Genomic DNA, 20,628 nt, shown 5'->3' on the forward strand with positions numbered 1-20,628 from the left:
TTCGAAAAACACTTAATAATATTATTATTAATTATAAATACAATAGTCAATTAATTAATGAACACGAACACATGATCATTCATGTGCACTAAGACTAGCAAAATTCATATGGTTGATATACACTTTAACTAACAAACATTGGGTCCGAATCCCACAAAACCATTAGCTCCATCAACAGAAATCTGAATCCCTTCTTGCTGAATGTTACCGATGATGGAAAGCCCAGAAGGAGAAGGAGCAAAAGCAAAACAAAAGGTTCCCACATCATCCACTGGGATCAAAAAGTTCCTAGCTGGAAGGGTCAAAATAGGCCCACCCGAAAAGTAAAACGAAACGGTCGGAACCCGAACCGACACAAACCCAAACAGGTCATAACACGTGTCAAATATCGATGCTCCAGAAGCCCGTGGCAGGTTCGTGGTTTGGGCTATAAACCCATCCCGGAAAGCCTCATAAGCCGCCGTGGGCAGCCGCGTCACAGCGGTGCCGGTGTCCATGACCACCCCGCCATCGCCCATTTCGGATAATTTGAAAACATCTTCGGATATGGGTATCCGGAGGCCCCCAACTCCAAGGCCCAATAGCCCAACATAGTAAAAACTTTGGGCCCGCAGATTGTGGATTAGGGGAACCCAGGCAGCACCCACGGGCATTGCTTCGCGCCCGAATTCGAGTATTCCGGAAGATTGGGTTCCCCTGCTCACTAAACAATAACTAAAAGCCTCGCCCGTTTGGCCTCCGAGCTGGCCCACGAAGGACATGGGCCCACCTCCGAGGCCCAAAAGCCCGGCGGCGCCAACGAACATTCCCTGGTTGCGGTGTCCGCACCCGATTGCCACGTTTCGGATGAGGGTTCGTCCGAAGGTGAGTGTTTCAAGAGCGAGTGTTCCTTTTGTGTAGGACCCGTCTCCGTAGGAGACTTCGTAGCGGCACCGTCCCTCGTGGCAGCCGGCATTGTCCACGTGGCTGCACACGGTGGAAGCGCAGGAGACGCCGGCGTAGGAGGAGGAATCGGCCGGGTTGAAAACCGGGTCGGATTGGCGGTAGCATTGGGTGCAGGGTTCGCATTGGACCCATATAATGTCGCTGCCTGAGTCTATGACCACGTATTGGTTCCGAGGTGGGCTTCCAACTCCGATTCTGACAAAATACTCTCCGCTTCCTTGCTCCATACCCGACACAACATCCGACCCGAATGCCTCCGAGTCCAAGGTGGGCTTTCCGGCGGCAAGGCGGCGGAGGAGGACGGCGACCCTTCTGGCATCTCGCTCTATTCGGGCGTTGAATCGGGTCTGGTGGTCGAGGGTGGTGTTAAAGGTGGAAACTTTGTCTCTGTGGAGTAGCTTTAGTTTCCATTTTGTTGATGATGAGTCTGTGACAGCGTTGGGTGTTTGATGTTGGTGGGACGGTTGTTTTGGGGTAGAGGTTGGCTTTGGAATGAGTTTGGTTTGTGCGAGGGTTTGTTTTACGTTGAGTTGTTGGAAATGAGGGTATGATAGGCTGTGAGAAGTGGAGGTGGTTAGAAGGAGTGAGAGGAGAAGCAGAACTGTGAACATGGTGTGTTGCTGATGTTTTTGTTGTTGGTATGATGTGTTGTGTTGTGTGCGGAGCGAGGAGGAATTTATTTGGTTGGGTTTTTGGGGTGTGTAGAGGGAAAATGGGTTTACTATGGAAATAATTGTAAGGAGGAGAAGTTTCTGCTTTTGTAGTTTAGTGTTTGGAATGTTTATACGAGTTTTAGAGTTGAGTGGAAAGGTGTATATATCTTTGAGAGTGGTGCATTGAGGGAATGTGATGGTGAGTTACAGCAATATGGAAAGGTAGTTGGTGGTGATGGCACATAGTATTTTTCTTAAGGGATATTTGTAGTGTAAATCATGGTTATTAACTATTGATTTTGTGCATTTTTGTCTTTACCTGCTACTGCATTGTGTGTAGTAGAAGTGCTGAATGGCCAAATGAGTGACCTATAGTGTGCTTGTTTAGCATTTGTTTACTTTTATTGGAATGTTGTCTTCCATTTACTGTTGATGTTATTGTTGTCACTTTATTAGTACTAAAATTAACTTGTGACATGGTTTTGAAGAAAAGGTTGGCCCCTTGGAGGGAAAGAAAGGGGCGACCAGACGTGTTTGTCTGTGACCCTTTTTCTGGGTCACGCCAACATGATCTGTTTAATGGGAAGAGAAAAGAAGGATTAGTGTTACTGTTGTGTAGGGAAGAAAGTGATGAGGGAAGGACATTGACAATTGGTACTGATTGAATTTGATTAGATACAGAAAAGTTGCAAGAAATTTCGTAGTTAGACCAGAAACATAGGCACTGAAGAGTAGGTACACATTAACAATTTTGGCTATGTATATTGCACAGAAATATTATCTCCAAACATTTTCAGGAAAACAAAGTACTTAATATCTCAGATGAAATGGAAGTCAAGTATCCCAAAAGATTATGTGTCATTCAATCTATTGGCAAAATGAAAAACAGAGTTACACATACTATCCAAGTATTATGTAATAAGCTGCATGATAAGAAGCAACATGAGTGAAACTAACAGTAAAAAGGTGTAACACCAGCTTCTCCATTTATAGTACAGTACCAATAAATTTAGTTGGGTGTGTTTTTTTTTATTGCACTATATGTTGGTTGAAAGTGTTGATGGACATTAGAAGAAAGAAATAGGAAGTATTAGTTGTGGAACACAGGCTTAACTTTTCCATCAATGATTTGTAAATTGTGGATTCCTATTCATTTGTTGGACTCTGTATTATGCATGTATCACTTTTTAATGCATTCATGCAATATCACTGTTGTTTTCCCTGGTTTGGGTTTACAAAGAGGGAATTAGAGGGATCTTAATCACTTTATTGACTAGGATATGCGCCAGCTTTGCAGCTTTGCCTTCACCTTAAATAAAGATGAAGTCCTCTCTTCCTTTCTCTCTCTGTCTCTTTCAATCTATAATCCAAATATCCAATAAGTTTCTTGAATGGCGTGAATCTTCAAAAGTGAAACACTTCTAATTTTTTAAAGAGAATACTGCTATGAAGCATCCATTTTATAATGTTAGCCTTTTTAATGGGAAACTTTCAATGGGCTCTTTGGCCACAATGATAAAGAAAAAGAACATGAACAAGAGCAACTTACCCACCCATATGTGATGCTAGTAAAATAATACATGTTATACCAAGGGTAAGCCAATCCATGGAGATTCTAGTGTCCATCATCAACAACCTGTCAGCGGAGACCGAAAGACCGCCCGATTAAAGCGCACGGTTTATCGGTCTCTCGACTTAAAAGAGGATTCACGTTACGTCCCATGTTAAAAACATTAATCCCAGTTAGAAACAGCAAAGCTCGATTATATGTTCATTGGACTTATCTTAATCATTCTGACAGGACAAGGTCCGCCTTAATAGTATAAATAAGAGGGGATCCTCCACGGTGAAAGGTAATGTTATTCCAAATCCTAAACTAGATCATTTAAGTGGATCTTACTAACTTGAACGTCAGATTACATTTTGCAGGTACCCCTCTCAGACATCCCAGAAGAACAATCGAAATCAAGAAAAGACAGGAAGTGTTGAATATGAGACATTCAGTCTCGAATAAATTGTAAGAACAATAGTTATTTCTTCCTATCAATTCTTAAACTTGTTTTATTTTTTGTTCTCATCACACAATCTGTTTGCATGAAAGAAAAATCATAAGCAACCATATCCAACCATACCTTGTGCTTTTCAAAGGCTCCCACTTTTTTGTGGGGAAATTCTAAAATGCGAGTGGATACATGGACTCTGCAATACCTAATGATTCCAGCAAATGTTGGTGATGTTGGTGTGTTGTTAAAGGACACGCACGCGTGATGTGAAGGGCAGTTGGGGAAAGGACAATATATTTGTATACATGACACAGAGAAGAGTGAAAGTGCACAACCATAATGCACATCTTTCTTCTACAATCATAGCATGCCCATCTATGTAACAATACAACAATTCAACAACATCCATATCTCTCACTCTTTATTCTACATGTTAGTTGCCTCTTAACCAAGTTTAGTCAAGTCAATAAACAACAAACTTATATATTATAAAAATAATTTTTATGGTTAAATTGATTTCTGTTTTTAGTCCAAACTTTAAACCTTCTGGGTTGTAGTAAGAAAACTATTGGAATTGGTTATTATTTTAACATCCTAGTCCACACTGAATTTTGTTTACCACGTAAAAAAAAAAACTGGCAGTGACCAATTCCAATAGTTTCTTTACTATAGATAATCAAGAGATCTAAAGTTTAGACGAAAATTAATTTTGCGGGAAAGTACATTAAAAAAAAATATTTAACCCTAGTATTTTTATTGTCGTTTGCAAAGAGTTTACTTAGATTTTTTAATATTATTTCAATATTTACTTTTTACAAAAACTTTGTTGGTGAATAACATGTAAATATTTATGTAAGTCTTGATTTATTTTTATTTTTTTTATAGGAAATGTTTTTAAAAAATGATATACAACAATTTTACACTCAAGCCTTAGAGTTTAAACTCTCAAGGCAAAGCACATCAAAGGCAAGCCCTAAAAAAAGTACAAAATTATTGTTTTGTTGTATTGAGACAAACCTACATATACTTGAAGACAACAATAAATGTACAACCAAGGGATGATGAGTAGCTAATATATAAATAGTCTTGAATATTAGTTGCATTTAATGTCTCACAATGTTCATCTTATTATATAAAAAATAACACTACAAAAGAATCAATCATTGAATAAAAACTAATTTTATAGACAAAAAATAATTTGTTGTTATTTTAACTAAATTACAGATTATTTTAGAGACTACAAATTTTTTTTCTTTTAAATTAGTTTATATTATTGTTTAGTAGTTTCTAAATTGGTATCTAATTAGATACCAAAGATTTAACTACCAATTATTTAGATTTTAAATTTGGTAGCTAATTAGATATCAATTTATAAACTATTTAACAATAATAAAAACTAATTTAGAAACAAATAAAAAATTAGTCTATAAAATAATCTCTAATTTAGTCAATATAACAACTAATTATTTTTTGTTTCTAAAAAAAAAATTATATTTAATGATTTTTCTTTTAGTGTAATAGAATAGGAGAAGAAAACTCCAAAGGAAGAGAAAGAAGAAGAAAAAGGAAGAAGATAAGCCTAAAAACTACGAGACAATTAGTAGTGTTGAGTGTCCCCAATATATAAAAAGAAGAAGAAGAAAAATATATGAAAAGTGATAGAAAAGTGAATTAAGGTAAGATGAATTAATTTTACCTTTCTACTAATATTTTGTAAACCTCTTTAAATACTCCTAATTATTATTCATATGAGAGTTTTCTATCTTGTTTGTTTATTTTAAACATTGAAGTGTGTAGTGTTTATAAGAGATTAAATAAATTTTATAATTTCATATGATTAATCTATTTTATCATTTGATCACATCTTAAACTTTAATCCTAGTATTATCAACATCTTTAAAAAAACAAATGATTTTAAGAAATATCTAAAACCACAACTAAACTATTTCTTATGTTTTCTCTTACTTTACAAATACAAACAAGAAAATTTTAATATTTAAACCAAAAGTTTATAATTTATTAGATACTATTTTAAATGAAAAAGTCATTAAACATTTAAAACATAATCCAATTATATATTAGTGATTCCATTTAAAAAAAAAAACTTATTCAATGTTTGGATTGAATGATAAATTTAGGAGACTTAAAAAAGAAAAATAAGTGAAAATTGAGTTTTTATAAATTGAAAAAAAGTGTAGATAAATGAGTGAAAAAATTGTAAGTGATTTGATTGATATGATAAAATAAAAAATTTAAAAATAAATTAATATAGGAAATAAGTTTTAGAAATATAAATATAAATTAAAATGAATTTTAAATTAAAATGAATTTTAAATTAAAAAACTATTAAAAAATATTAAAAATATATATTTAAAATAATAAATTAAAATATTTTCACAAAATATCAAAATTTAAATTTTTATTTTATTTATTTTATTACAGTATAAAATATATATTAATAAGATATTAATAAATAATAAAAAATTATAAACATATTATATATATATATATATTAAAACATAATTTATATGTATAATCGAATTATTTTAAAAAATAACACATAATTCATTATATTTTCAAACAATCGATTAAATATAATAATTAAATTTTTTTTCGTAAAACTTTTATTATTATGAGGAAAATTTAACGCAATAAAAGGGTTTCTTTTTCAAATTTTCAATTTTTTTTAAAAAAAAAACTTTCATTGTCTTTTTTTTTTTGTCCGTGGCTTTTCGCGTTTGGACCAAGCAGGAAAATGACAACATGGGTTAATCTTTTTTACAGCAAAACTATATCTTCAATTTCATAATGTTCTAAAAAAAACTGAATAAAAAAATTAATGGTCTAAACCCTACTCTAATTTCAAACTAATTAAAAACAATATTGAATATGAATACAAGATTGTTCTTCATAGGCTAAATTCATATAAAGAAAGAAAAAAACATTTACACAAGTTTGGTTTCGCTTTCTCTATTCATTATTGTGAGTGTTTAGTATATGATGATTAAAGTATTAATTGTTATTAATTATGTATTTATAGAAATAACAGACTACCTGTGCAGGTGAAACACAGGTGAATTCGTGTTTGACACAATTTACCGACTTAATTTTGTGATTAAGAAATACTTATATATTATATTTAATTGATTGTCTTAAAATAAGATTGATCTTTGGATAACCGGTCAAAACTCAATTTTTTAAAAGATTTGATAATATGTATTGACGTTATTTAATTGTAATATGTACTGACGTCTACTTAGTTATATAATTACAATTGAATGACATCTATCTCTTACCTAATAATTTTATTACAATAACTATGAGAACATTAGCTACTCATATCTTCATAGCATATTAACAAGACCTAATTTTTTATTTTATTTTAATATTTTCTTGCTATTATTTGTAAGATAATGACTAGTTATTTTATATAATGTATATCATGTTGGTTGAGAAAGTGATTTTTCTTTTGCCTAAACCGTTCTTCTAACGTGATTAATGATAAAATATAGATTAAAATTGTATTAAAGTTGATTTCACTTTTTTTTTTCTTTTCTCTTGATAAGTGGGTTGCTAGTTTAAAAGTAGAGTGTTTCCTTTACCACACTTTATATTATTAAAAAAACCCTAAAATGGCGGCTGAGCTCATCTTTTGTATGACAATATTTGGCAGCTAATATTGATTGGAGTGATAGGCAATCTAGGTTAGGAACTTAGGGCAAACTTTTCTCTTCTTTTTTTCTTTTTATAAATTTTCCTTACTATATGGGTTAGGATTAGTGAAACATAAAGTAAATAATATTAGAAATCATCTTCCACATGTCTATCATGATTTTTTAAATTTTAGGTTTAAAGTCTTTAAATTGTATATTAGACAATAATAATAAGTTATATATATATATAATTATTTATAATAATAATGTACTGATTCACTACATATTTTGGTTTACTTAAATTCAAACATAATTCTTAAAATGTAATTTAATTAATATTAAGTTAGTTTATCTGCAAAATATGATTAAGGTGTATTTGAACTCCCTTTTGGATCTTACGAGCGGATGATCCATGACAACAAGAATCCAATTAAAATGTATAATAATAGAGACAATCAAATGACACAAGTAACTTTTTACTTTCACACGTGCAAATTCTACTCGGACTAACTTAAGCGTCAAATTATCTTTGCAGGTTCCTTCCACAATCATTCGGTAGAAAGCGGAAGGATTGGCTGAAAAACTACAAAACCTGAAGGCCGAAAGCAGAAGATAACAAAATTACTTTAGAAGGAACCTGTACCGGTATGGGCGAGGCCGAGACCCACCTCGCTGCCCGAGAACTGTTCTACCTGACCGAGACCAGGAGAACCTGACCGAGACTTAAGAGATTTGACCGAGATGACGAGGCCGAAAGTCTACCTGGCCGAGACCTTAGAAGACTTGGCCGAGACGATCGAGACCAAGGAAATCTGGCCGATGGCCGACCCATACCAGGGGAACTTGGCCGACGGCCGACCCTTATCACCATTAACACTCAAATCAAGATCAGTAAATTTAATCCATCATTAAGAATTAGGTAATACAATCCTAAGCAATATTCACTCCGATAAACGGGCCTAACAAGGTAGGTCCACTAGAATAATATAAATAGCACGCATCCCAAAGAGTAAGGTATGTCATTTATTATTGTTCACCTACCTGAGAGCTAACCACCCGCTTTATTGACTTGAGCGTCGGAGTGCCTTCGCAGGTACCCCACCATTCGGTGTTCACCCGAGACCGAGTGCCAAAGGAGAAGCAAGAGGACGAGAGGACTCCCAGCTCATCGCCTAGTAACCTGACCGATCGAAGGAAGGAGAAGAAAACTTCAATAGTTCTCTAGGTCTCATTTCCCTAGTAGGAACAAAACCCTTATAAACATAAATAATTTTTTGAAGTTATGGAAAATTGCTTAAATCACTCATATTAAGTTTATATTTTTTTGAAAAATAATGTGGTAGATACCATCATTATTATGTTGAAAATACAAGTGACACGAAAAAAAGAATAAAAGACGGAAACCATTGGCATTTAATGGTGATTAATTCGTATTGGATTAAGACATAAAGTCCTAAAAAAACAAATAGACATGTTTCCACTTCTCATAATTAAAATTTGTAAGATTTTGGTGTGATGATATGGTGAATTAACGTAGGAATAATGGTTATTAATACGACAAGACCAACCAAGAAAGATATTGTTGAAAAATGTGAGATAATAGTGGGATTGTCACAAACACAATACAAAAATAATAGTTGAGTTGTAGAAGTGTAGAAGGAGATGCACGAGTTGTTAATAATTGAGACATTATTAGTACCTAAAAGTTCATCTTATATTTTAAAAGAACCAACAATATTTTTTTCTTCTCCTTTTTCCACCCACCATGCTCTATCTCAAGCATTAGTTGGAGAACTTCACTTGGTGCATGCTTACATACAACTAATTTAACTTTTTTCATCAAGATATTATTACTTTATTTTACTTTTCTTTTAAACTTCCTAAAAGTTTACATGAAAATAAATAAATAAAATAATCAATTTTATCAAGATTTTTTATTTTGAGAAATAACGTAAGGATGAAAGTTATTCGACACCAGTGAGGTGAGGTTTGCACCCACTTATATATTGTGAAAGACTCTAATCTCTAGTCGTTGTGGAATTTTCAACACAGTTTAAATATTTCATATAAGAAAATTAAGACACTATTTGCAATTCAAAATCTGAAAATAATGAGTATACATGTCTTCTAAATAATCAGATTATAAATAAATGATACTAATGTTATGTTGTATTTGTAGAGATTAAAAACGCAGAAAAAAAATCTCATTAAAACATATTTCTCCTTATTTGGTTTTAAAATTTGAAATAAAAAAATTAAAAGAAAAAAAAGTAAACCATAATTTTCTATACAAAATAAAGAATTTACATTAAAATTATGTTTTACATATTTTATTAATATTTTGAAAAATCGATTGTACTTATGTGTAAATTTACGTATATTTATATTACATTGTTTATTTGGATTTATGTTACAGATCGTATTTACGTATACTTATATTATATTGTTTATTTATATTTATGGTATATAGTTATTATATATCTTTTATAATTATACCATAAATAATAAAATATTAAGTTTTAATTATTATAATAATAAATAAAGAAAATCAAATTTATGGATAATAAATAAATTTATTTTACTTTTTACTTATTTTCATCTAATTCAAACGATTTCATATTTTTTTCACTTTCTATCTCCAAGCCAAAATAAAAATTAAATGAGTCCTATTTCGCATTTTGATGATAATATAGTTGGTGACTTTAACTAATTGTAATTAACGACAAGAAATTATTAAAAAATGCTAAAAATGTGCTATTAACTTTTTTTTCTTCGTTGTTGGTAGATCAGCGACCTTTTTAACAATGATGGTTTTAACGATATTTTGTCTGAAATATATATATATATATATATATATATATATATATATAATATAATATAATATAAAATTCTTTTCTCTAATGTAAAAACACATAATTTTATACTAATTTTACGTGAAAACTTTTTGTAAAATATTATCTAATCATCAACATATATTACCAATATTATTATTTTTAATGTTGGAGATCTCACATCGACTTGAGATTAGAACCTTTCATTGTATATAAGTGGGTGCAAACCTCAATTTCATGAGCCGGTTTTATGGGATTGAGTTAAACTTAAAGTTTCAATCCTAGCGAGTGTTTGTGTTGTGCCTATCGTGCTATCCGCTATCGGATCACCCAGAATATATATAGTCTCACGCACGAGTTGACAGTCTTGACATGAGGGGGTGTGTTATTCGATCCCACATCGACCCAGTAGAGATAGAATTCTACAAACCTAATATGAAATTAGATTGATATACTTATGGTAGATGTTAGAATTATACATTATTCACATGTCAGATTCCTCAAAATTAGTAAAAAAAATAGTTTGATAAATAAAGTGGAGAGATCTTTATTTTTGTAATTTTTTAAAAATTATATTAAATTTTTTTTTTTAACTGGTGTCATGGTTGGTGAAAATACTTTTTTTTCTTGTAAATTAGGCCAAAATACTTAACTAATAATTTGTCTCTTTTGAAAAAATAAAGAGTTTTTATTCTATGTTCTTACTGCTTACTGTTGTTTCTTCTGTCATCTATCCACTTTCTGTTCACGTCTAGCCCACATCTCACCCACTCACAAATGCCACAGACTGGGTTTGGGTTTGACTTCTTCTTCCTGCACCTCTACGTTTTTCTTCTTACACCCCCACAACTAATAAAATCTCAAATTTGACCTTGATCTTTTATTTGAAAAATGACACTGTGGTGGAGTTTAAATAGACAACATTACCTCTATGATTTAAATAGACAACGGTTCTTTTTACAACACTATCTATCTATACATTCATTTTAATTTTAAAAGTGTCATCGTGTTTTGATATATATGTTTCAGCACGTGTTTTGATACACATGTTTCAGCACACTTCCAGATTGATGAATCCGTAGCACACTCCACCATGGTGTCCTTTTCCAAATAAAAGGTGAAGGCCATTTTTGGAATTTTTAAAATTGTGAGGGTGCAGGAAGAAAAACGTAGGGGTGCAGGAAGAAGAAGCCCTCACAAATACTCGCGGACTGGGTTTTACAGTTTCTACCACTTTGTTGGGCTACTCCTTAAGGCCCAGCCCATGATTAGAGTAACAAAAAAATTTCCAGTTTTAAACTACAAAAGATGGTTGCAATAAAAAAAGAGAGAAAGGGCACGGAAAAGAGGATATAACAAAGTCACTCTTCCGATGAAACTAATCGGCGACGGAGCTGGTGGCCGGAAGCTCATTGTCAGAGTAAAATTAGATCATCGCAGCCGCAAATTGCAGAAACCGGCGACATCGCTGTTATCTGTTGCGAAGATTTTCGACTCTGTTCTCGCCGTTTATGAAGTCTTCTGCAACCTAAAACAGGTTGGTTCAAGGCTTAAAGTGTGTCGCGGTGGCTCAAGGTTCTGGTGCAAGAGGCCAAGGCGTTTGGCGTTTTCGCGGTGATTTTGGCAACTTCTAAGTCTCATCACACTGTTCGTTCTTCCGCGTGGGTTGCAAAGTACCGGCGAAGAAATTGCCGAAGTGTATCTCTGTCTTCTCTGTAGATAATGGCAAAATTGCTTTCCGGAGAGAAGCTAATGGAAGCTTTAGTGATTGAGAAAAATCACTCCAAGGGTAAACATATGTAAGATTTGGTCAATTTCTAAAATGATTGATTATTATGTTGATTTCAGAATTTATTTGATAATTAAAATTTTCAGTCATATAATAATCTAAAAAAAGATTAATTATCATATTGAATTATATATTTATTTGTATAGTAACTTTAAAAGTTATTGATTATTATGTAGACTGTTCATAATTAACATTTTTATCTATGGAGGTTATTAATTTCCAATGGTTGCTTTCATGGAAAAATATGATGAACTTCTTAAGTAGTTGATACATTTATTTGACGGAAAAAACAATGAAAAAAAAAAGAAAAAAAGTGTTAGATGGGTGACATTGATGTCAAATCTTAACAAGTAATAATAATCTAAAAATTGTTCAATGATTAAGTGATATAACCAAATAGTTAATTACCATAAATATTGTATAGTCTGTAAAATCTTTAAACATGATATGAATAGATACGAAACATGATTTTGAAAAACTTTTAGGATAATCAAAGATGGTAGAACCACGTTAAATAAAAAGATAATAACTTCAGCACATTATTTAACTTTCACTGAAATTTCTCAAGTTCAAACACATGGTAGGCTATAACCACAGTTCCACTACCTTTGTTCTGCTACTGTTTAACTTATTGCTGCCTGCGCCATTGAAGATGTATCAACAGTTTCCCATAATCTGGAAGGTTTTCTTTGATGACAGGAACTTGTTTGAAGTTTTGAGTCCAAGCATGCAACTGAGGAAACTTGTTGGGCTCAATCAATTTCATCCCAACAATTTCCTCCAGTCCTTCCAACCAATGGCTCAGGCATCCATATGCTATGTCCACCATTCCAATGTTGTCGCCTCCGAAGAATTTCTTGTCCCCCAGACCTTGTTCTTCGATCACTGTCACAGTTTCTTGTGCCCTTTTCCATGCACCTGCTCTTTCTTCTTCATCTTTGTAGGGTCGGAGAAACAAATCAGTGATGGAGCCGATCTACAAAATCAAACCAACACCACCAGTTTGAGAATATTAAAGGAAAAAATTGATGCAATGAGTAATAGAAACGAAATAAGAATACCGAATCTTCTCCAAATTTGATCCAGAACCGAGCTAAGGCTTTCTGATGGTTGTCTTTTGGCAGCAATGGGTTGTGTGGCCATGTGTCTTCGATGTATTGAAGGATGACCATGGACTCTGCAATGGCTTTGCCGCCATGGATGAGCACTGGGACTTTCTTGTAAACTGGGTTGGATTGCAGAAGAAGATCACTTTTGTTGTGTCTGTCAACTTCTATGTACTCGTAACTAATGGCCTTCAATTTGAGAGCCCATATCACCCTGTGAACGAAAGGGCTAGACCAAAACCCAAGCACCTTAACATCTCCCATTGCTGCTTTTTTCCAAAGCCACTTGGAACCTTATGATAACAATAACATTGTGATTCTCTTGTCTTGGACTCAGTCAAGGAAGGAGCTGATTCCAATTCTTTCTACCCCCACAACTCCTCAATTTTCATCATTTAAAAATCAAAATATTAATATTATATGTGGGTTATTCTTTTGAAATATATTTATAATATATTTTCACCGGTCGCATCCGTGTTCCAGTCAGAAATCTCGATTAGACCGACCGACACGACTAAATTCATTATGTCTAAACAAAAGATTAATAAAACTATTTAATGATTAAACATTAAGGGATACACTCCTAATAAGATCGATGTTAAAAATAAGATATATTATCATTCTGTACTAATAACATCGAGAATCAAATATCAAAAACTCACTTAGAATATCATGTCATCATTCCATACTATAACACCAAAAACTAAATGTCATCATTCCATACTATAACACCAAAAACTAAATATCGAGAACTCACTTAAACATTTAAGTTTCGAGTAGTACAAGAGAATGATTTCAGTCCGTTGGAAAAAAATTCTTTTTGTCCTTTTCAGTGTTCTAGATTCTAGTTAGTGGTCTGCATTTTGAGTAAAATTTGTGCAAGTGTCACAAAATAATTCCCCCTTTATTAATTTTAGATTTTTTCAGACTTTCTTCTTTGAATTTCTCGTCTTCCATTCATTCAGTTGCGTATTAAAATCAAACTCTTTGGAATTCTCGTGTCTCCTGTTCTACCCAATGTTTGAGTTGCGTATTAATATCAAACTTTGTTTGTTTGGGATATCAATTTTTGTTTGGGAAGTCTCATAGAAAAGAATAGAGGTGATTTAACTTTTTGGTAAGGAGTGGGTTTTAACTCACAATATCTATAAAAGTCTGTTATCTAATAAAAAAAAAAATTAACTTTTACAGAAGAAAAAAATATTTGAAAGCTTAATCTCCTTGAAATATGGATTCATACTAGAATTAGTATAGGACTTTTAAAATAAAATATTTGTATGTAATGTCAAATATTTTGTCTGTTATCTAGAATGGTATGTCAATGTTCTAGAAATTAAAAAAAAAAATACAAAGAGGATCAGTAAGATAATTTAGACTCTAAAGTGACATTGGTTCAAAGAATAGCATTTTTCTAAATCTTACCAAAACCTATATACAGTTGGACATTTTCTGAAGTTAAATTAACAATGATATTTAAAAAAAGAGTATATTTTCTGTCAATTCCCAACAAAGTTATCTTTTAAGCCCTAATTTCCAAATCCAAAACAAATCACCATTCTCTTTTTGTCAAAATATTAAAAATTAAAATTAGAATATGAAATTAATAATTATGTTAAGTTATATGGTTGGAAAGCTCATTTTTGTCTACTTTTAGGATGTAATCACATTTTTTAATGGGACAAATAAAAAGTTACAAAAATAGAGAATTGTTCTACTTAATAACAAAAGTATAGGATCCAATTTTCATGTCATGTATGGGCCTCAATGCAAACTTATTTTACAGTGACTAAATAAAAGTTTGTAGAATATTGTGGGCTGTTTCTTCCTACAATACCAAAAAAATAGCTCTTATTCTATTATTTTAAAATAAATTATTTGGAAAAACTAAAAAATTATAGAATAAAAATCCAAAAATATCTTTCAGATCTTATATTCTCAAGAATGCCTTTCTTTACAAAAATACATTCCATATTTCTATATCTCAAGAACGTGTTTCTTTACAAAAAAAAATACATTTCATATTATAAAATTCAGAATATATTTTAAAAATACTCAATAAACGTATTTATTTAGAATTGTAAAACATCCAAAAATTATGAATCTTATATTACTAAAATATATTTTTAGTTCAGTTCACCTCTTTTTAGTTTCACATTCATTTCACTTCCCTTTGTTTAACCATTATAATTCACATAATCTATTTTCTTTTGTTTTCACTCATCTAAAAAAATCTCATTAAAGAACTTGTATTAAAATTTAGTTGAAATTCAGTTGACAATTGACAATCTTGAAGATGAGGTAAAAGAGACAATAAATTTTCAATACTCTTATAGATATCATATCATATTTGTTTTTTATCATCAAATATAGTTTCACATTGTTCAGGAATAAAGGTCAATAACAATTTATATACTCTTCTATCATTGATTTCACGTCGTTTTATGTTAATAATGATATAATTTAAATCAATTAAAAAATATAAAAATTTAAATCTCCAAATTTACAATAGGCTCAAAACTTAGTTAAGTATTTTCAAAATTGAGATGAAGAATCTTCTAACTACTCTGTTCCACTAGAAGGCAAGCCATTCTGAGGTATATTGGTCTTTGGTTTCTCACAAGTCACAACAATCTCAGCATCATCATCTATGAACTCTCTAAAATGTGCCATTCTGCCCAAGTCATCAACTTCATCCATGACACGATCGAGTTTAGCCACCATCTCCACAAGCAAAGAAGTGAAAGCTGCAAAGGGTAATGCTTCTGAGAAATCAAGGCTTACTATGGCAGTCATACTCAGCTGTGGCCTTAAAACCTTCTTTGGAAGTTCACGAGAGTGCTCTCTGGATTTGCATCCACGCGAGGGAGAAGACTCAATGTTCTTAACACTTGGTAATGAGCTTCTGCTGTCTTCTTCAAGCTTTTGGTCAGGCTGTGGAGCTGCTTGAACTGGGGTGTTTTTTGTTCGACCATTCCTCGAGCCTAGTACAAGTTGTGGTTGAGATTTCAAGGCATTGTCGAGGTCTTCTAATGCTTTTTTGAGGTTGTTGGAAAGTTTTTCAGGGGAGAATTGACGTTTGTTCCTTATGCTGTTGGACAGTTCCCTTAATACTTTCGACACTTCCTCTCCAAGTCTGATGCAAGAGTCTTTGTACAGTGCACGAATTGATTTTGGTGTCTGATGAAGGAGATGTTAATAAATGAATAACAAGATTATGTTCATAAGCATCAAATCTCAATAAACAACATAATATCTAATAAGTCGAATAAACTTTTGTTAGGTTCTGATATCATAATAAGAAGTGGAACCACCCATTTATAAACTATTAAATGTAATGCTATAATCTCTAGTTGATGTAGGATATGAGAATTTATTTTTTTATATTGAGGAGTTTTCGAGATACTGGCTAAGAGAATAATGTTTAGTCATTTCATGCTTAAGTGTCAGATAAAAAGGCCTTGAATATCATTTAGATCCTTAATTTTAATCAATGATTGCTATTTCAGGTGATTGTTATCCATGTGCCATCAATGACATGACAGATAATCCAGGTTCAGTAGTTGAATGATGGAGATAATAGAAGCAATTTTTTAGGGAAAGAAAACATGAGTTGGCATAATTGCCTATATCAAATAGTAAGCTGTTTTAACTTGAAAAGATTTGTCTCAATCATTACTAGTATGATTTAATTAACTTGGAGTTAAACGAAAGATAACCAAATATTAAAAATGCAGTTATCTCAACTTGCATCACCAAGAAACTCAGATCTGATACAAGTTTTTCTTAGAAGTTTCATAGCCCTCTAAAATGCCATGATGCTTGGAACAACAGGGTTAAGGATGCTTTCAAGATATATTTAAGTTTTTGAGGAATAATCTTTTGGATTGAAAGTTTAGTCAATAGAACAGTTAAGTAATTTTGGCATTATACAAACTCGTTTTCCTAAGTTTTTTCTTTCTAGATGATTTGACTGAGTACCTGAATTTCAGATTGCAGACATCCATGTAGTGCAACAACAGTGTAACTGAAATAGCGAAGAGCAGCTCCAACTCTTGCATATTGATGCCATGGGATTCTGTGGCAATATCTTGAGTATCTTGGTTCCCAGCTTGCTTGCAGGGCCTGTTTTCCACACAACAATTCACACATGAACTTCTATCACTAATCATTAATTTCTGACATGTTTCACATAGTTGGAAAGAGTCACTGAGTTACCAGTGTTTCATCGGTTGTTTTGGAATCTAAAACAGCCTTGTAACCTTCATAAATAGGATCCTTAGATGAATCATGTTGACATGGTGATTTTGCAGAATCATAAAAATATTCCTTGACACAGACTGCATGATTGTTCAACCATCAATGATAATCTTCATCAGTTCTTTGTTTTGCACAAACTTTAAGTGTTTTTGTTCAAGGTAAGTGAGTAAGTTGCATCTTAAATTTCATTTTAATTACCTTGTATAGAGTTTGCCAAGCCTTCAAACTTTGATATGGTGTTGTTGTGGAGTTCTTCCCCTGACCAGTTTGGAAACACCAATATGCTCATCACAAGGCATATGGCACAGCCTATGGCAATGGTGGATATGCGATCTTTTGCAATGCTCCAAACATTGTCCATGCGGTAGCTTGATACAGTTATCAAATTAAAGGTGAGGAGAAAGATCAGAACACCATAGTCATAATTCTTCTTGATAAAGGGAATGAACCTCACATAAGTGGTCATTGCTCCTGCCAAGCAAAAACATTTGGTAAACTTTATTACTAGTTATTTGCTTTATAGGACACTGAAAATGACAAACATTGGCCAAGAACTTGAACTGTAATTTTAAGGGGTTTGTCATGTGACTCTAAGTGTTTCAACTTTGTATGATAGTCTCAAGTTTTACAATATCAATTGAGTTTCTCTAAACTTTCAACAAATACACACTTCTGTGTATATGGAGAAGAAACAGCAGATTTCAGAAAAGCTATAGAGTCTCTATTTTGGTAATTCTCCAAAAGCCTTTCAAATTATATTTATGCTGAGGAAAGTTTCTTGCATGACATAATAGATTAAATGCTTACCTAACATAAAAACTGCAACACCAATGAAAACTGCTCGAAAAATTTGACCAGGGAAATCTGCAACATATTCAATGAAAAAGGCCAATGATCCTGCTAGCACAGTCCCCAATCCTCTATTTAGTCCTTTGCATAATGTTGCCCCTGAAATCAGAGGAAAATCAAAAGATGAAAAAAAAGGGATCATTCAACACCTATTGACTGATTTCTGTGATTCAGAAACAAAACAATGTCATTGAGATAGCCTTACCTACTGTAAACTCCATCACCACAACCACTGTCATCACAGCCCATATAGCATTTTTCCCTATCCCTTTGAACAATGGCTCCATCAGAAACAACAAAGAAACTAGCGTTAAAGCCATGCCAACTTTGAAAGCATGCACCACCCTTCTTGGATTCTCTTTGCCAACCTTCCATGTTGCTCTCCAGGCCAAACCAGGAAATCTTTTCACCTTATCAGCAAAGCAAACATACCTCATTTTCCAAGAGCATCTGTCACTACAAATATCAGTTTCAGCCATAGAAACCTTCAAATCCTGCATCAGCTTTAATTTCTCAGCAGAAGGATCATTAATGTTTCAGCTATGATCAAGGGTAGCTTAAAAGCTTTCACACATTGACAAGGAACATGTGAGAAAACTTTTTCAGCTTCCCTCTTAATGATGGAGACTAATTATGCATTGGATACAAATAGTTCAAGCCGTTTTGCAGGTGCAATCCAATGTGTTTATGAAAGGGAAATAGAAGTTGGTTGCGTTCTTAGGTACTTAATGTCAATGTTCAGTGGAGAAAACCAACCTCACACAAGTTGATTGTTATCATGTTGGTGACCAGAAGCTAATATAACAATTAAATTTCAACAACTCATTCTTTAATATCAGAAATTGTTACAGGGTTCATAACCATGTCATCACAGCAAATTTCTGACACATTATTAACAATTTTTTTGTATATAGTAAAATGCTGTTAGATGTCTGCTATAATTAGCTAGAATTACATTGTCCTTAATCACACAGTAATTTTTACTCATAATTAAAAGCATTACAGAAGAATTGCGATGGAAAGAGTAATACAAAATAATATCAGATAGATTTTTTTGGCTGTCATTTTACTCATTGAAGATAAATTTTCTCATAAACACTTGTAAAAGAAAGAAAAAAGTAAAATGGTTTTCAAAGAAATTCTAATTTAATATTTTTGTGAAGAAGTTTCCCTAATATGTTTTGTATATATTCATTGTATATTGCAAAATACAACTGTGTGGACTAATTGGACCGTACACATGGCAGAACATTCTTGGTGTTATAATGGTTAATTTAGAAAATTGACAACGGCTGATATCTGCTTTTTTTAGTTGCAAGAACATGTGTGATCCTATGTATGCATGTGACTAATTTAAAGGAGTGAAATCATATGTTGTCGTTTCTTGTGAAGAATAATGAAATAGGTTGTTGATGGTAGATTTTGTTGTCATCATGTTCTGGCTCACTCTTCAAAAGTGAAGCAAAGTTGCTTATCTTTGACAAAAGTAAGGTATAAATTGAACATTTTGCATGGTGGGTGGTTAAAAGCTCAATGCTTTCTTAAATTTTGGGAATCTGAATCAGAGGGTTAGGTTACATTTTGTTGTACTACAGAAATCATAGTTGAAAAAATAACACCTCAAATGTATCGTGGCAAAAGTTTAGTACAAACACGTTTTTTTTTTTAAGGGAAATTGAAAAAAATAAAAATGGTGTAATCCATTTTCAAAATTATAAATGAAGAAAAAATTAATGGTATTTATGAGATAAAGTTGTCAATATGTAGGTACCATTAATTAAATCCATTAATCAGACATTTATTTTTATTTTTAATTAAAGTTGGCAACCGTATTCAATTGTACTGAAAATTTTACGTATTTTATTTAAATTAAAGTTATTAATTTTGCTGGCAACTTCAATTCAATTTTTTTCTTCCACGAGTGATAACATATTAATGAATTTAATTAATATTGCCTACACCGTTTATAATTTTGACTGAAAAATATTATTTTCATAATTTTTTTTACATTAGTCTATTTGTGTAATTTTGAATATGTATTACACCATTTTGGTCAATTTTTCTTTTTTATGGGAGCAACTTTGTTCCTAAGATTTTTTTCAAAAATATTACGAGGTTGAGAAAGTCATGCTAAAGTGACACGATTTTTGTTATGTCAAAATAAAGTCAAGTGTCAAGATAACACAACTTTAGTTCAATATGATTACACAAAAAGTGTAACATGACTTTATTTTTCTAATAAATTCGTGTTACATTGGAATGACTTTTCAAATCTAGTAAAAATATTTTATTTTAATAAAAATAAGAATAATATAATAATAAAAACTGTTTACAATTACTCAGATAAGGTGCTATTTTTTAATATAAAAAATAGAACACAATAAAAACAAAGAAAAAAAAAGTAATTATAGAAGGTAACCAATGCCATACAAAATGGAAGAGTATAAATAGTGAAAAGAAGATAAAGTAGATCTAAAGCTTTGATTAGTTTAAGGTGATTGTCCGACAAAATTATATTTGATTTATTATTTTGTCTTTACTT

At 32.1% G+C, this 20,628-nt stretch overlaps 3 protein-coding genes and 2 long non-coding RNA genes across 5 annotated transcripts; 2 read left to right on the forward strand and 3 right to left on the reverse strand.

Moving 5' to 3' along the window:
• LOC137827587 (protein ASPARTIC PROTEASE IN GUARD CELL 2-like) lies at window positions 1–3,144 on the reverse strand. Its single transcript, XM_068633788.1, has one exon. It carries the CDS (start codon window positions 1,554–1,556, stop codon window positions 129–131), a length of 1,428 nt encoding a protein of 475 aa, XP_068489889.1. The 5' UTR covers window positions 1,557–3,144; the 3' UTR covers window positions 1–128.
• Window positions 3,145–3,298: 154 nt separating this feature from the next.
• Window positions 3,299–3,920, forward strand: LOC137827588 (uncharacterized). Its single transcript, XR_011083760.1, has 3 exons — window positions 3,299–3,451; window positions 3,514–3,615; window positions 3,700–3,920. It is a non-coding gene; the product is annotated as an uncharacterized lncRNA (long non-coding RNA).
• Window positions 3,921–11,398: 7,478 nt separating this feature from the next.
• Window positions 11,399–13,316, forward strand: LOC137827630 (uncharacterized). The gene is made up of 2 exons (XR_011083764.1): window positions 11,399–11,884; window positions 12,574–13,316. It is a non-coding gene; the product is annotated as an uncharacterized lncRNA (long non-coding RNA).
• Window positions 12,264–13,244, reverse strand: LOC137827628 (probable glutathione S-transferase). The gene is made up of 2 exons (XM_068633842.1): window positions 12,936–13,244; window positions 12,264–12,850 (listed from the first exon to the last, which is right to left on the reverse strand). The coding sequence occupies exons 1-2, from the start codon at window positions 13,242–13,244 to the stop codon at window positions 12,503–12,505; spliced, it is 657 nt and encodes a 218-aa protein (XP_068489943.1). The 3' UTR covers window positions 12,264–12,502.
• Window positions 13,317–15,417: 2,101 nt separating the features above from the next.
• LOC137827627 (aluminum-activated malate transporter 12-like) lies at window positions 15,418–19,245 on the reverse strand. Its single transcript, XM_068633841.1, has 6 exons — window positions 18,292–19,245; window positions 18,045–18,185; window positions 17,436–17,708; window positions 17,196–17,317; window positions 16,959–17,102; window positions 15,418–16,157 (listed from the first exon to the last, which is right to left on the reverse strand). The coding sequence occupies exons 1-6, from the start codon at window positions 18,584–18,586 to the stop codon at window positions 15,540–15,542; spliced, it is 1,593 nt and encodes a 530-aa protein (XP_068489942.1). The 5' UTR covers window positions 18,587–19,245; the 3' UTR covers window positions 15,418–15,539.
• Between the last annotated feature and the right edge of the window lie 1,383 nt (window positions 19,246–20,628).

The sequence above is a fragment of the Phaseolus vulgaris genome, chromosome 7 (assembly GCF_000499845.2).
Source record: "Phaseolus vulgaris cultivar G19833 chromosome 7, P. vulgaris v2.0, whole genome shotgun sequence".
Lineage (NCBI taxonomy): Eukaryota > Viridiplantae > Streptophyta > Magnoliopsida > Fabales > Fabaceae > Phaseolus > Phaseolus vulgaris.

Excerpts from the sequence above, each read along its gene's own strand:
- LOC137827628 (XM_068633842.1), bottom strand. The coding sequence starts at position 13,244 with ATGGGAGATGTTAAGGTGCTTGGGTTTTGGTCTAGCCCTTTCGTTCAC. Across the intron at positions 12,851-12,935 it reads TCAAATTTGGAGAAGATTCG|ATCGGCTCCATCACTGATTT; the intron begins GTATTCTTATTT and ends TTGATTTTGTAG.
- LOC137827627 (XM_068633841.1), bottom strand. The coding sequence starts at position 18,586 with ATGCAGGATTTGAAGGTTTCTATGGCTGAAACTGATATTTGTAGTGAC. Across the intron at positions 17,103-17,195 it reads AAACAACCGATGAAACACTG|GCCCTGCAAGCAAGCTGGGA; the intron begins GTAACTCAGTGA and ends TGTGGAAAACAG. Across the intron at positions 16,158-16,958 it reads GTCTGCAATCTGAAATTCAG|ACACCAAAATCAATTCGTGC; the intron begins GTACTCAGTCAA and ends CTCCTTCATCAG.
- LOC137827587 (XM_068633788.1), bottom strand. The coding sequence starts at position 1,556 with ATGTTCACAGTTCTGCTTCTCCTCTCACTCCTTCTAACCACCTCCACT.